Below are 15882 nucleotides of genomic sequence, written 5' to 3'. Positions count from 1 at the left end.
GGAAGTTCCTGGGGGGTCGATGGATGGGGGGTGTGGGGCGGGGTACAGTCTGACTCAGGCCTGGTCTGGGGTCAGAGCCAAAAGGATATCCTGAGGCAGGAGGGAGGGGGGCGTTTCCAGCTTCCCTGCAGTCTGGGTCCCCAGGGAGAGGTGCTGGGAGGGGACTGGTAGTGCGGTGTCCTGCTGACTGTCTGCCCTGGGATTCAGAATCTCGCAGTCTCAGCTTTAGGGCAGGCTGAGGGGATGAGCGTGGTGGTGGTGGTGGGGTTGCCGTGCACACACACACACACACACACACACGCACTCCCACTCCGTGGGAGCTCTGTGCTCCTGTTGTGAGAGAGCTGTGCTTCCTGCATGGCAGAGTGGGCAGACGAATGGTGAGGGGGCAGTTGTCAAGGGGAGGGTGGGGAAAGCCCCATGCCAGACTGGGTCTAGGAACGGTGGTTTCCAAGCTGGGGGGTCCCCTTTGTCTGTGCCCCTTTGGTCCCCCAACCAGACAGAGGTGCCTTTGTTTGGTCCACAAACTCCTGTGGTCTGGCTGTGGCTTCAGCAGGCTCATCTCTTCCTCTTCCTGTTTTCTTCCTTCCCCGTGGGTTGCTCCCTCTCCCTGAGGCCTGGGCTGCCCCCTGCCCTTTCACCTACTCCCTGCTCCGAAAGAAGACCCAGTGGGTTCTGGGAGGCCCCTCAGCACCCTGATCTTCGGAGGTCCTGAGCACCTTTCCTGGGCGCTCTGGGGTGCATTCCCCGAGGAACACAGGCCTTCTCCCAGAACCTGGTCTGTCCCGGGCTTGGGCTCTTCCATTCGCCCTTTCTGCTTCGTGTTCAGTTGCTGCCGAGCATGTGGGCATGTGCAGGTCTGGTGACCCTGGGTAGCTGGGGCAGAACCCTGGGCCAGGCCCACTGAGGAGACATCAGATGCATTCTCCTGGGGCTGAGTGCTGCATCTCGAGGCAATTGGCCAGTGACAGCCTCCAGAGGAAGATGCTAGACTTCAGCCTTCCCTGAACCCCCTCTGAGGATGGGCTCTGGGCCTGCACAGGTTTGGGGCAGGTTTTCAAACAAGTGCTAGCTCCAGTGAGGGAGGCCTGGGGTCCCACAGGTCTGGTAGGGAAGAGGTGCTCTGTACCTGTTCTAGTATCATCCAGGTGATCCTACTCAGGCCCCCCTGGGGTGCTGATCTCTTTCCAAGTGGGGCTGGCCTTGCTGGCTCTCTGCAGCTGGGACCCTGGTGAGCAAAAGGTAAACAGAGGACCAGAGTGGCCAGACTGTGGGCTTGTGGGGGAAGAAAGGGGTGAATGCCTCGGACAGAGGAACCTTTGGAAAAGGGAAAGAAGGAATAGGGGTCATCACTGTTCCCCAAACCTTGCTGAAGATCTGAAGAACTTGGAGGAGGGGAGAACTGTGGCTGTGTGTGTGTGTGTGTGTGTGAGTGTGTGTGTGTTTTCCTGGAAAGTTTATAAATAGTTCCAGCCCACTCTTCTGGTTTGAAATCTGCCCCCATCCTACCCTGCCCTGCCAGCTCCTGGTAGGGTAGGGGGTCCTAAGGGGCAGGTCTTTGTTTTTACCAGGGCTCATGTTCTGTGTATCCCTTTGCCCCCACCCAAGTTGAGCTGAACTTTGGGTGTCATTTGCCTATGATTCACTGACTGTCTAGAATGTTTAGGAAAGCCCCTGTCTCCCCTTCTTTTAAGTTCCCCGGTCCTGATCCCCGTCTGTCAGCATCTCTGGGACTGCCTGCCTTCTGTTCCTTGGGAGCCAGTGTTGCAGGGGAGCCTGGGGAGTGGAGAGGAGGGAATAAATGAAGAAGGGAGGCTGGGCCAGTGGGACTTGGGGACCCCTGGCTCCTCTTCCTGGGGATAGGAAAGAAAATAAGTCTATTTCTCTGCCCCTCCTCTCCTCCCCAAATCCAAAGGTTTCCCTTTTTTGGTTTGTGAAATGAAAGAAGGGAATTTGGGAAAGTGTTGCGGTTGGGCCTCCACCCACATCCCTGTCCTCAGTCTGGGGGGAAGCAGACCCTGCAAAATGGGTAACTCTCTGTCCGGGGCCTGTCCACAGACACCAGCCGCGGCTGGGGAGAGGGAAGGGAGAGCGGACACATGGTCCAGGGAAGCACCGGGGCTGGTGAGAGGTGTGGGGACAGGCTCGGTTCCCTAGTACCTCCTGTATGCCCAGTGCTGTGCTATGTGCTTTCCAGACTTGTCTGTCTGAAATCACACCCCCGGTTGTGGAGGGGTGAAGCTCACAAGCAAGTAAACAGATACTTTAAGAGGTTAAGTGACATGCTTATGGTCACCCAGAGTGGCAGAGGTGAGATTTGACCCTTCAGACCTCTTGCTCTACCATCTTCATGGCTCGGTCAGCTCTTGCCTTGTTCTCTGGGGATGTGAGTCTAGGGACATAAGGACTGGGCAGCTGGGGATGCCTGACAGTGGAGAAGGTATCCTGGCCCCTTTTGGGAGTGAGGGAGGCTGCAGTGGACTGGGTGTGTGGCTGGTGGTGGGCCCTCCAGCTCCCACCCCCTTCTGCTGTGCCCAGGCGAGACAGCATATTGGAGGTGTGGGCCTGTGGTTTTCTCCTCTTGCAGGAGGGTACCCATGGGCCATGAAGCTGGCGGGTATAGGGTGGAGGTTGGATGTGGGTAGTTTGTTTTCCTTTTCTTTGGTGCTGGTTTTGATTCTCTGACAGTGTCTTCTCTCCCCCTGGGTGCAGGGTGCTGGGGCCCACGTACCTCCCCAAGGGTCATGGCTCCAGAGAGATGAATCAGGGCCTGTGCTCTTTGCCCCTGCCCCATCGTGCCTGACCTCGCCCATCCCTGTTCCCTGGCCAGCCTGGCTTTTGGCCATTTCTCTGAACTTTACCTCCTCCTATGGCTCAAGGCCCTACCCGGGGAGCTGAGTTACTCTGTACCAGAGTTTGCAGGCTGAGCTGGATTAAGGATAGCGAGGCTCTGATGGGGTTGGGGAGGCATTTCAGTATCTCCTTGGGGTGTGGGTTTGGAGGCGGGGGGTTTGAGGCTCGGTCCAATGTCTGACTCCTCACAGGCAGAGTTGAGGCGTTAGTTCTCTCTAGTTCTCTCTCCTCTGGGGGTCAGGCTGGAATGCCAGGGGTCCAGACAGGACTGACAGAATCTACCCTTTGCCCCCAAAAGCTGGGTCAGGAGGCCTGGGGTCTGGAGTGAATGGCATTCTGGACGTCAGCCTCCTGGACCTTACCTCAGGGAGGCAGGCCCCTGTATGACGTGAACCCGCCCGAGTGTTTGTCAGGGGGTGCCCCTCAGTGTGTGTGTTTGGGGCTGGGCCCTCAGGGAGGCAGATGCAGAGGCCAGGCCTGGCTGTGGGAGGGCCAGGGAATGTGCAGCTTGGGAAGCTGTGGGGCCTGGGTCGTGTGTCTGTGGGGAGGTGTGTCCTGGGGCCGGTGCACACAACCCCTGAACCATGTTCATTGTGTGCTAAAGCCAGGTGTGGAGAGATGGTATCTCCAGGTTTTCTCTCCTCGCGTGCGTGCCCGCACACACACAGGCTGGGGCACGCAAGCAGGCTCTTGCCCACCCGGACACGTTTCCATAGACCTACGTGTGTGTGTTTCTGCAAGTGTGTGTGTGTGTGTGTGTGTCCGACTGTCAACGCTGATGAGGCTCAGCCAACCCCTCCTTCCCTTCAGCCTGGATCCCTCAGCTCGAGAGTTCCCGTTGTGTAGGGCCCCACCGGGGTGGGGGGGGCTGGGGTGGCAGCTGGCCCGATGGGTGGGGCCCCTGTTCCTCTGACGTCAGCCTTCTCAGCCTGGGAGGGAATCAGCAGGGGCCTGGGGAGGGAAAGGGGCACCTCATTCAGGAGTAAGGAGAGAGACATTATGGTTCACTTCTGGGGGAGCTGCCCCCTTCCCTAGCAAGTACCTGTCCCTACCTCCCCCTCCCTCAGCATGGCCCAGCTGGGCCCAGAAGTCCTGGCCTTGTCCACAGTGGCCTTGGCAGGAACTCCTCCATCCTAGGCATGGTGCTTGGCCAAACTCTGGCTGTGTGCTTGTCCCCTGGACTCCAGGTCAGAGCCTGAAGCCTGGGGCTTCGGACCTGGCATGGCCTGAGCTTGGGCAGGGGGAGGGGAGTGGAGAGGGAGGAGGAAAGTTACGGGTTGGACACAGAGGCAGTCCTTAGTTTGGTTCTTCGGGACCCCGTTTTTCCTTTTTTTCTCTTTCCTTTTCCCTTCCTTTCTTCTTTTTTTAATATTTATTTTTTATTTTTAAGTAAACTCTACTGCCAACACGGGGCTCAAACTCAAGACCCAGACATCAAGAGTTGGCATGCTCTGCTGACAGAGCCAGCCAGACGTCCCTGCTTCCTTCTTTTTAAGAGCTTTATTGAAATGTAATTCACATACCATAAAATCCAGCCACTAAAGTGTACAATTCAGTGGTTTTTGTATATGCACTGCTTGTGCGACTGTCACCACAGTCCATTTTAGAAAATGGTCAGCACTCCCAAAAGAGCCCCCCTAGCTCTCAGCAGTCACCTCCCGTTTCCTGTAGACCTATGTCCTAGCCCCTGGCAACCGCAGTCTACTCTCTGTCTTTACAGATGTGCTTACCTTGGACATTTCATATAAATGGAATCATCAGTATGTGGCCTTCTAGAACTAGCGTAAGGTTTTTAAGGTGTACCCATGTTGTAGTAGTGTATCTCAGTACCACATTCCTTTCTGTGACAGAATAAGCTTCCATATGGCTGCACAACATTCCCTTTACCCATTAGTTAATAGATATTTGGGTTGGGTCTACTTGTTGGCCATTTTATGAGTAATACTGGTATGAACATCCATGTACAAGTTTCTGTGTGAACTTGTTTTTATATCTCTTCTTGGGTAGATACCTGGGAAGGGAACAGGCTGGATCCTAGGGTAACTGTTTAACTTTTGGAGGAACTGTCACACTGTTGCCCAAAGCAGTTGTCCTATTTCATATTCCCTCCAGCCTTGGAGGAGGGTTCCAATTCCTCCCTCGTTATTAGTCTTTTTGATTATAGCCACCTTAGTGGATATGAAGTGGTATCTCACTGTGGTTTTATTTATTGATTTATTTTTAAACGATTTTATTTACTAATTTGACAGAGAGAGACCACAAGTAGGCAGAGCAGCAGGCAGAGAGAGAGGGGGAAGCAGGCTCCCGGCTGAGCAGAGAGCTTGATGCGGGGCTTGATTGATCCCAGGACCCTGAGACCATGACCTCAGCCGAAGGCAGAAGCTTAACCCACTGAGCCACCCAAGAAGCCCCTCACTGTGGTTTTTAATGGCTGTGCTTCTTTCTGTCTGTCTCTTTGCTTTGGTCTTTCATCTAGGGTTTTCACATATATATAATGCCGTGTATATGCCATATGTATGTGTACCTACATTCATATAGAAATACATTCACGCACAGGTATTTGTGTATGGATATCCTGTGCCCCAAGAGGGTTTGATTTGAAGCACCCTCTTGTGGATGCTTCTCTTTTCCCCTTTCTCTCTGCTCTTGCTGCTGCCTCCCTGTCTCACTGGGTCCTGGGAACTCCGGGTTCATCTCTGTCTCTGCCCCACAGTGCTATCAGTGCATGTCCTCTGGTCCCAGCTGTTCAGACAGGTACGGATCTGTGTCCACACTGTTGGGGGGGCCATCTGGTCCTTCATCTTGTACCCACTTCCCACCCCATCCAGGATTGTGGTTTCTGCAGACCATGTGTGGGTGAACTGTTTTTTTAAACTTTTTTAAAAAAGATATTTATTAATTTATTTATTTGAGAGAGAGAGAGAGCACAAGCTGGGGGGAGGGTGGTGCAGAGGAAGGAGCAGGCTCCCCAATGAGCATAGAGTCTGATGTGGGGCTCGATCCCAGGAGCCTGAGATCATGACCTGAGCCCAAGGTAGAGGCTTAACCAACTGAACCCTCCCAGGTCCCCTTGTGTGGGTAAGCTTTGATCAGTCCCCCCGACCCCTTCATTTGCTAGGGGTAGGGGGCATCCTCTCTGGGCAGTCACTGCCCTCCTGATGGCCTGCTCACGGGTGGCCCACCCTGCTGGTAAGCATCAGAGGTGACACCCAGGAGTCCTGGGTTCCCATTTCCCTATTTGTGTGTATGGCAGCGGGCCTCCTCCCTGGGCCTGTGGGACAAACCCGTCTGGGGTGCTAGGGCTTGGATTTTGGGGGGAAGTGGTATTACAGGGGCCCCCTGGCCTAGGAGTCATTTTTCTGAGAAGTGCCAATGCTTTAGGGAAGCGGCTTTTCCTCCCCACCCCACCACCCCAAGCACACGGTTCTTTGCATCTTGACCTCAGGTAACCCATGCTGGGGGGAGGGGGGCAGCTGCCTGCCTCTGCTACAGGGATCCTCTGGGGTGGCAGACCCTGACCTTTCCCCTCAGGACTGTGGGTGAGAGGCCCTTTGTGGCTCTGGGCCCTATCCTCGTCTCCCCAGCCTGGCTGTGCTGTCCTACCACCCCCAGCAGTGTCTGGGCCCTGCTCCCAGGCTGTCTCTGCCAGCCAGGCATAGTGCCAGCTGTCTGCTCAGCCGGGTGCCACGGGAAAATCTCCGGCCGCCCAGGTTGGGGAGCTCCACGGGGAATGCCCAAGTACCCACTCCTCGGTGCCCACTCACCTGTCTTTTCTTTTTCTGCAGTGCCACAGGACATGGCCCCCCCAGCTGCCTAGCCAGGGCCCATCCAGGAGAGGCATCCTCTTCAGTGTCCTGAAGACCAGCTCTGGACCTTCCCAGAAAAGTGCCAGCTCACAGAACTGCTTGACCAAAGGACCAGCTCTTGGGACATCCCCCAACCCACCCGGCCCCCAGCTTGAGTGGGGGATCCAGGAGGCTGAGATTAGCCTGCTGGCCTTGGACAGCAGCTCCAGGACAGAAGGGGGGGGGTGGGCCAACCACCCAAACCCCTCTGGGCCCAGGCCCCATGCCCCGAGGAGGGGCAGCCTGAAGCCCGCCAGAGCCTCCTGCCAGACTGTCTGCCTGCCCTTCTGACTGTGGCTGCTTGGCATGGCCAGCAACAGCAGTTCCTGCCCAACACCTGGGGGAGGGCACCTCAATGGCTACCCGGTGCCCCCCTACGCCTTCTTCTTCCCGCCTATGCTGGGCGGCCTCTCCCCGCCAGGCGCTCTGACCACTCTCCAGCACCAGCTCCCAGTTAGCGGCTATAGCACACCGTCCCCAGCCAGTAAGTGGGGTGGTGGGAGGCTCGGTGGGGGGGCATTGTGGAGGGCAGCAGGTTTCGGGGCTGGGCCTCTGCCAGTGACACCTTCTCCGGATGAGGAGGACCATCATTAGTGTGTATGTGGGGGGGGACAGGGGGCTCAAGCATGAAAGGCTTGTAGGCTGATGGCAGTGGTCCTGTCTGGTGTTGGGGGCAGTAGAGAGGAGGGCAGCAGTAATGCTGTTGCTTGGGGCTCCTGGCGCCCTCTCCTGAGCCGTGCTGTTGAGGGCCTTATAAATAGCTCCAAGGACTGGACACAGAGGCCGGAGGCGGGTAAACAAACCTCTTGACATTTGGTGGAAATGGCAACTCTAGTGAGAGTGGCACCCCACCTCCGCCCCACCCCAGCCAGTGCCTCTGAGGGAAAGGGCTTGAAGGAGCAGTGGGCCAGGGCGGCAGGACCCCCCACTCCCTCCCCCTGCCAGCTCCGCCCACAGCTGCCTGGCGACCTCACTGTGTCCCAGGAAGGGGCGCTGGGCCTGGACTCCGGCAGGCAGCGGCGTGCTGGCCTGCAGGCTCTTGGCAGGGCCTGTGTTTCCTCTGTGACTCCACCCTCTGCCATGGGGGTCGCCTGCTGGCAGGACGGGGGTCTCAGTACCCTTCCTCGGCTGGCCGAGCCAGGTAGTGGGAGGCGGCAGCAGCTCTGGCCAGCTGGCAGAGTCCAGGCCTTGGGCCTGCCAGGCCGCTTACAGTAACTCTGGCCCCCAGGGCCCGGCTGGGCACCAGGCCAGGGCTGGGGGGGTGGGGGAGGGAGCCCGGGCCTGGCCTGGAGCAGGAGGGGTTGGAAGCTGCAGAATGGGCCATGGACAGCCGCTGGCCAGTCAGCTGCTGACCTGGGAGACGTGTCCCACCTCTCCTGGCGGGCAGGGACTGAACACCCTGCCCCGGGCACCCACTGCCCCTCCCACGGCCGCTGGTAGGCTGCCTGGCACCACTGCCCTGGGCGCCCGGCTGGGCTGGATCAGTGTCCCCTTCTCAGTGTGGGGGCAGCACTCTCTCCCCGGAGCCAGGGAGTCTCTCTGTCCCTGGGGCAGGCCCTGGCCGGGCGCCTCGCTGCCCGCACTGGCCGTCTGCCCACTGCCACCACCGCTTCCTGGACCTCCTCCTCTGGCTGTGCCACAGCCCCTCCCTCCCAGGCCCCACCGGCTGCCGGAACAGGGGCTCCGTGTCTGTGCCTCTCCCTTTATGACCTGGGACCTGGGGCAGGCAGGTGCCGCTGTTCCCACTGTCATGCCATACACGCACCATCTTCCGTGCTGCCTCTCTTCCACCCTCACACAGCAGGGGCGCATGGCACAGTGACCTGGAAGTCGGGGACCTCTGATTCTGGTCTGGTCTTCCAGTCTTGTGCTAGGGGACAGGGAAGGCCAGTCTCTGGGTTCAGAGCTGCTGGGGAATGGGTGGGCATGTCTGTGGGTCCATGTGTCTACAGGGACTGGAATTTGTATTCTTGGTGGGGGTAACTGAAACGTCTGCTTCCTGCCAGGGTGGGAGAAGTCGGGGCCTTATAACTTGGTACCTGTGGATAAGTTGTCCTTCCCCAGGTGATGGGAACAGAGCCCCGGGCACTGCTCAGAGTTGGAGGGACGCAGGGTGTGGCCTGGGCTCTTGCCCACCCTGTGTCAGATGAGCAGATGCCATGCCCTCCTCTAAATGTTGCAAGCTTCTTCCTCTTTCTTAGAGGTGGGGAGGGTTTCCGGGTCCTCCACTTCCCACCCTGGTAACCTTTTCTCCCTAGGGTGGGGTACTCCCATTTCGGGCAAGCGGAGCCTTCTCTGGCTTTCCCCACCCAGGTTAGGCAATGCCCCTTTCCTGCCCCCTCCCCCTGTGAGTGTGTGGGTTTCCCTACCCCTCCCCTCTTCCTAGTAAACAACTTCTCTTCCTATCCAGAACCTCAGCTTCTGAGCTTCTCCTTGAGCTGCTCCTTCTCTGTGACCAGAGGAGGCCATGGGCCTCAGGGAGCCAGGCATCTCCTCCTTTTTGTGTGGGACTGGGTGGCCTGGTGACCCAAGCTCCTCAGTCCTGGGCAGCGAAGCATGACAGATCAAAATTCACGCGTTGGGAGATAGAGGCAGCCTCATTACCCTGCTCTCCCTGCCTAGGGGCTGGTGCCAGGGGTCAGGCAGTTCCTGGGAGGCCTAGGTGGCTCCCATACATGCACAGAGCAATGGTCACCCTTTTTGTAGGAAACCTTCCAGATGAGGCCCTTTCCTCCCACTTCCCACCAACAGAGGTGTTTGGATAATCGCCCATTTCCCATCCCTCTTCCCATGTGTGGAGGAGGCTGGACCTTGGGTATCCTGGGTATCCCTTTCAGAGATGTGGTGGTCTGTGGAATGACAGGTCCAGGTCACTGTGGGGAGGGGTGGGTATTTGTCCTACTCCAGTCTGGGAGCCAGAGTGGGAGGCCTGAGAGATGGTATAGGATTCCCTCCCCACCTCCCCAGAGCCCCTGGGGCTTGATCTCTGAGGACTAGTATTTGCTGTGGAGGGTTGGGATTCTGTGTGCATTGTGGGGAGGGTCAGGGTTGTGTGTGTTTTAGGGGTATGTGGGGGGGCCAAGGGGGTCAAGGCTGAGTGTGTGTTGGGAAAGGGGGTTAATGGTTTGTATGTATGGGGTGAGAAGGTCAAAGGGTTGAGTGTGTTTTGGGAGAATCAGATCCAGAGCTGGAGAGGGGGTGTCTGTTTGTGTGCTGGAGGGGGCGGTGACTCAGGGTGTAGAGGCTCTAAAGCAGGAGGTCTATGGATTGTGCTGTGTGTTTGGGGAGGTGAGGGTCTCTCTTATCACCATTCTAGCCTGGAGGGGAAACTGACCTGTGGTTTTGGTTGCTTACTCCCGGATTGCACGTGGGCTGGGGAGTAGGCAGGGTAGCTGGAGTTCGGGCTTTGCCACTTCCTACATAGGATGACCTCTCTTGAGCGTGATTCCTGGTCTGTACAACAGGGATATTACCAGAACCTCCCTCAAAGGCCGAGATTGGCAAGATCACTGATGTCAGGCCCTTCGCTCTGCCTCTTGCTTGCTGAATCCTTCCTGTGTCATGATGTACAGTGAAAAGGGACTCGGGCCCCTTCTAGGTAGGAGTGGGAGAGAATGGGATGCTAACATTGTGCAGCACCTACTGTGTGCCCCAGCTTTATCTCAGTTTCACAAGCCTTAATCCCTGTGATGCTGGGAGAGGGTCCTTATTCCCATTCACATGAGGAAACAGCGTGGCTGGAGGTGAAGAGACTGCCTTAAGTGAGTGGTAAAGCCGAATCTGTTTTCCATCATCCAGATAGGCAGCTGCAGGAGGGTATTGTGGGGGGTACTCCTTGGTGGGGGGTTGGTGGCCAGTGCCAAAATTGAAGCCTCCTCCCCCATGGCTGAGGTCCACTCCTGCCCAAGGACCTCCTGCCTTCCCCCAGTAGGGGGCGCGGGTAAGGCAGCCAAGCCACGCCCCCTCCTCTGTGTTTTGGATCCTGAAGGCTGGAGGGAAAGAGCGCTAAGAGGCCTGGGCCAGATCTCCATCCTGTCCTGGAAATTGCGGATGCAATCTGTTCACACCCATCCCCACCCCCAAATCGGCCTCTGCAGCGTACAGGAGTTTGTAGAGCTCAGGAGGCACCCCCCCCCACACACACTCACACACTGTAGGAACAGAGTGTAAAAGCCACAGTTCTTATTTTGTTTCGATTTGTGGGGTGGGGGCAGGGAAGTTGGAAGCAGTCAGTAGAGGAGTCCGAGATGGGAGCCCCTTTCTGTCCACATATTGGTAGTGTGTGTGCCTGGAGACGGGGGAGAAAGGGAGGTGTGCCCCTCCCTTCCGCTCCTCTGCCACTCCCTTTCCTTAGTCTCTGCCCTCCGTCTCTCCTCTTCACTGTGCCCTGGATGATAAGAGGGACAGCTCAGGGAGACAGGGTATTGCCAGTGACGACTTTCCTGGGGTCTGAGATGCAGAGTCAGCCAAATGACTGGTGGATGGGGTTTTGAGTGAAAATGGGGCCCTTCCCCTTTTATCTGGTAGCACTGATGATGCGTGGACTCCCTCTGGCAGGACTCCGGGAAGGAAGCCTGTCCTCTTGGACTGGCCAGGACGTGAGACATTGGGTCCACCCCTCGCCATGGCCTGTGTGCCCATGGAGATGTGCGAGTGCAGGCCAGGACTACCCTTTAGGGGGTAGCATCTGTGGAAAGAGGAAGCGTTTCCCTTCTCCAAATCACTTGGGGGCGGTGCTCACACTACCTCCTTCCTCCTCCTCCTCCTCCCTGGAGTCAGGCACAGCCAGTGGAGCTGGGTCTCCCCGGGTAGGCTGACTAGATCAGCCTCGGCTAGGTCAGCGGTAGAGGCCCTCCCCTCCCCGTTTTGATTTCTGGGTTGCCGGGAACCTCACCCAGCCCACAGACCAAGGCACCATGGGCAGAAGTCTTAAAAAAGGATAGCTGTTCCTGTGCGGCCTTGGGCAGGTCACCCATCCTCTCTCTGAGTCTGTAGCCTCCCCTTTAAAGCAAGACTCTGAATGCGTTCCTGGCTGAGTTGCTCTGAGGCCATGTTGACCTGCTGGCTGATGAGAACCCCGGTGAGCTTCAGCTATCCTGCAAGAGCCTCAATGCCCAGGTGGGTGGAGCCAGGCACTATCCTGGGGGATAGCCACCCTGTACTGGGACCCAGTGTCTGGCTGGCTCCAGGAGTCCTGATTTCCTGTTTGTCATGCCCTCCAGTTAGGGCTGGGGACAGGAAGGGGCTTGGCAGAAGTGGGGGCCAGTTCAGCCCACACCTGCTAAGGGCCTGCTAAACACACAGCCCTGGGGGAGTGGTGGGGAATGTGACAAAGGAGCAGCAGAGGAGGATGGTGCCTCAGGCCTGCAGCCAGCTGATGGCGTTCTTCCTCAGCCAGCAGAGCCTTCCTACCCCCTCTCTTCTCTCACTTCTCCAGCTTTAGAAAGCCTATCCACCCTTTAAGGAACATCCTGAATGCTGCCTCTTCCCAGAAACCTTCACAGCCATTCCCCCTTCCTCACGACACACTTGCACCTTTGAATGCCTGTGGATCCTTATTTCTTTTTTTCTTCCAACACTCATCTCTCTACCACAGAGTGACTTCTTCCCACCTAGCTCCTGCTGTGAGCTGTAATCATTTGGGAGATCTTTTCCCCAGTTATCTGGGTTTTGATCATAGGGACAGTCTCAGATCCCTTAGTACCTCGCAGCAGTGAACACAGAGCCTCACACATAACTGGTGCCCGGGAGCTAGGTCATTTGGGAGGAGAGAGATACCAAGGGCCGTGGCAGCAGTCTGCCCTCTTCCCCGGCACTCATCCACTGCCAAGTCTTGCACATGTGTCCCAGACCCCAGTGTTCCGTCTGCAGCCCAGACTACACTTAGGTGAGACCTCACTTGGGACTCCTACAGCCCACCTGTCCACCAGGCCAGTAGACATCTCTACTTTGCAGTCTTGGGAACTTTGCCACAAGCCAAACACCAGTCATCTTTGCTGCCTCCCCCTGCCCTTTTGTGCTGCCTGGACCATTGTAGCAGCTACTAACTGGTCTCTCTTGCCCTTCTACAAGTCGTTTTTCACACAGCTGCTCGAAAGATCTTATACCACTGTAAATCAGATCTTGCTTCTCCTGTGCCTGGAAGCTTCCTGTGGCTTCTCCTTGCATTTAGGATAAAATCCCAAAGTCATATTAAGGCCAACAAGGCCACCTGGTCTGGCCTCAGCCCACCTCTCCAGCCTGGTTTTGCATATGTTTTCCTCTTGAATTTTAAGTTCCCACTACCTTAGTCTTATGTCAATACCTTGAACGACCCCCTTCCCACCCGCCCAATCTCTAACCCCAGGGCCCTTGCACAGGCTCTTTCCTTTACTGGGACCACATTCCTTCTTACATTTTGCCTAACTTCTAAGCTTCTACTCTTTTTTCAGGTCTCTGCCTTGAGGTCCTCCCTGAGTCTTCAACCTAAAATTAGGTACTTACATTAATTCTTCTTCAAAGCATATTATAGTTGTTTCATAATACCAGTTACCTCAGCTTGCAATTATATTTACATATATATTTACGATTATATGTTTAATGGCTGTTGCTCCATAAGGTCTGCAAGAAAGGCTTACCACGGTATCCACATAGGAGAGGTTCAGAAAATACTTCTGAGTCAGGCTGGCATGGAGGGAATATGGGCTTTGGCAGCAGAAAGTTCAAATACTCAGGTTACCCTTTATTAGTAGTGTGAACTTGGGACAACCCACCTAGCTTTGCTGAGACCTTAGTTTCTTTATGTGTAAATAGGAATAACGCCCATTTACCTCTTGGGAGTTGCTCAAGGATTAAATGACAAAAGGGGTTAAGAACCTGGCTTCTAGAGGAATATCCTTGGGAAGTCTGTCCCCTTTTAGAGAGAGGGAGCTCTGCTGCAGTGTCAGTGGGAGTGACAGGATACCCTCTCCTCTAGGGATATCCCCCTCTTTCCTGGGCCTTCCCAACCTAAGCCTTTCTTTTACTGAAACAGGCATCCCGAGGGCTTCCGGGAGGAAGTGGTCAGCTGGAAAGCGCCACCCCCTCCTTTAAGCTCTCCCAGGTTGGACTGCGCGGTGGGGGGCCGATCCTGGTTCCGCGGCTGGGAGACACCCTGGGCGGGGTTTTGCTCGCCGGAAGCACGCAGATCTTGGGGGTGGAGAGCCCCCTCTGCACGCGTTTGTGCCAAAGCATCCGCGCTGCCGCGTCGGGTTCTGACGGGCGGGCGGCCGGAGTCACACATGATGTCACAGACAATGACACAAGCCGGGTGTCTCAACCCTTTCACAGCGCCTGAGCTGCACAATGTCACACCCGGGACACCCAGCACGCTGTGTTCGTGGCGCAAACACTTGGCCCCGCGCACCCTGGTCTTTTGCGTCCTGCGGCCACTCTCCGCGACTCCGGGGGCGCTCACCCTGCCCGGGGGGGGGGGGCCGGGGGCCGGCGGGGGAGCCCCGAGGGCGGGCTGGCGAGCGGGTGATGTCACGGGCAGCGGTGGGTGGGTCACCCGGAGGTGAGGCGCCGCCAGGCGAGTTCAGCGAGAGTTCAGCCGCATTGCATTAGGCAAATGAGGCCCGGGCCGGGTGGGGGGTTTGTTGGGGGAGGACACCGGGACCACCTCCTCCTCCCCGCCCCATCACCTCTCCTCCACCAGCGCCGGGCCGTGGACTGACCAAACCACAGGGGAGGCTGGGAGCCGGAACCGGGATGGGGGAGACTCCCGCCCCTCTCCCGTCCCTGCCTCTGCGTGCAGCCCCCACCTCTCCGCGTACCCTGCCTCCGTCCGTCCTCTGCGTACTCCTCTGGAGCATTTTCCCCTGTGAGTCCCCTCCTTCTCTCCTCCCCCTTCCCAGGCTCCCCCCACCCGCCCGCCCCAGCACGCCTCTCCCAGTCAGTCCCCTGCGTTTCGCCTGCCGCAGTCGGTCCCGCACTACAAGGGTTAAGTCAGGGGCGGTGCCTGGACGGGACGGGGCGGAGGGAAGGGGGTGGGGCTGCCGGGGAGGGGGCGCGCAGGCTCAGGGCGGGGGGCAGCGGCGCGCACCTCGGAGACCCAGCGTCGGCCGGCTGCCCCGGACCTGGCGGAGGCGGAGCCGCGCGGGGTCCCCACCCCCACCCGGAATCCTCGCCCCGGAGAAGCCCGGGAGCCCCGGCGGGGAGGAGGAAGTGCCCGGCGTGCCCCCCGGCCCCCCACCCCGCGCCGATCCCGCCCCTGGCCGGCGCACTTGGGGAGCCGCGGGACTCTGCCTCGGACAGCATGCGACTCGAGACGGGATCCCCCTCGAGGTGGAGCCGCTGAGTTCCCGGGCCTCGGCCGGACGTTCCCGGGGTGGGGGAGCCGAGGGACCCCCTCCTCTCCCCACACACAACTTCCCCGCTGTTCGCCTGCGACTGGCGGAGCGGCCGGCCGACTTTGAACAGGGACTTCGGGCGACGGGCGGCCCCCGAGCTCGGGTCGCCTGTCGGGGCTGGGGGGTGGGGGGGGACGTGCCCCTCGCCCCCAGCTGCTCTCCGCGGATGGCGCCGCCGACTGAGTGAGGGAGGCGGCGCGCATGACTTCCCCGCCCGGACCTCTTGTCTTCGCGGGGAAGATGTACGAGAGTGTGGAAGTGGGGGGGCTCACCCCCACCCCCAATCCCTTCCTTGTGGTGGATTTTTATAACCAGAACCGGGCCTGTTTGCTCCCGGAGAAGGGGCTCCCCGCCCCTGGTCCCTACTCCACCCCGCTCCGGACTCCGCTTTGGAATGGCTCAAACCACTGTAGGTACCGGCCTCCTCTCTCCCATTGTAGGAGCTGGGGCTGAGGGTGGGCAGTAGAGCTTCCACTCCCACCGGGGATGCGGGCCTGGGGCGTGGGGGATGGCGCTTGTGTCTACTCTTCACTTTCCCGTCTCTCTTGCTGGAACTCGGGTGCCCTTGCTGGACAATTGGGCCCTACCGAGGAGCCTTGGGCGCTCTTTCTCCTTACATCAGGGCTGAGGAACTTAGGAGGGTTCTCCCTTCAGGAAACGTTTGTTCATCTGGCCTGCTACTTCTGGCAGGGGAAGTGAAGCCCCTGGCCCCCAGTTTTTATCTTCTTGCCTGGAATCCAGTGGCTTCAGCGCAGAGTGGTCCTTTCTTCCACCCTGCAGGGTGCGGTAAAGGCCGGGTCTGTGGGTTTATCTGC

At 58.1% G+C, this 15882-nt stretch overlaps 1 protein-coding gene across 8 annotated transcripts in view; it reads left to right on the top strand.

Annotated features, from left to right (window-relative positions):
* The window catches only part of RARA (retinoic acid receptor alpha), a 44200-nt gene that overhangs the window by 14535 nt on the left and 13783 nt on the right, over positions 1 to 15882 (top strand). For 2 of the 8 annotated variants that reach the window (XM_004764596.3, XM_004764595.3), the window contains exon 2: positions 6639 to 7182. In XM_004764596.3, coding sequence (XP_004764653.1) covers positions 7005 to 7182 — 178 coding nt within the window. In that variant the 5' untranslated portion in view covers positions 6639 to 7004. Of the gene's footprint in view, positions 1 to 6638; positions 7183 to 13155; positions 13174 to 14285; positions 14539 to 14864; positions 15481 to 15882 lie in introns of those variants that run through there. The other 6 variants (XM_045070172.1, XM_045070171.1, XM_004764597.3 and 3 more) reach the window with 6 other exon arrangements.

This window comes from Mustela putorius, unplaced genomic scaffold, assembly GCF_011764305.1.
Source record: "Mustela putorius furo isolate JIRA1106 unplaced genomic scaffold, ASM1176430v1.1 tig00003962_pilon_pilon_pilon, whole genome shotgun sequence".
Lineage (NCBI taxonomy): Eukaryota > Metazoa > Chordata > Mammalia > Carnivora > Mustelidae > Mustela > Mustela putorius.
The sequence above is the reverse complement of the archived record's forward strand: the minus strand, read 5'-3'. Positions and strand labels throughout refer to the sequence as shown.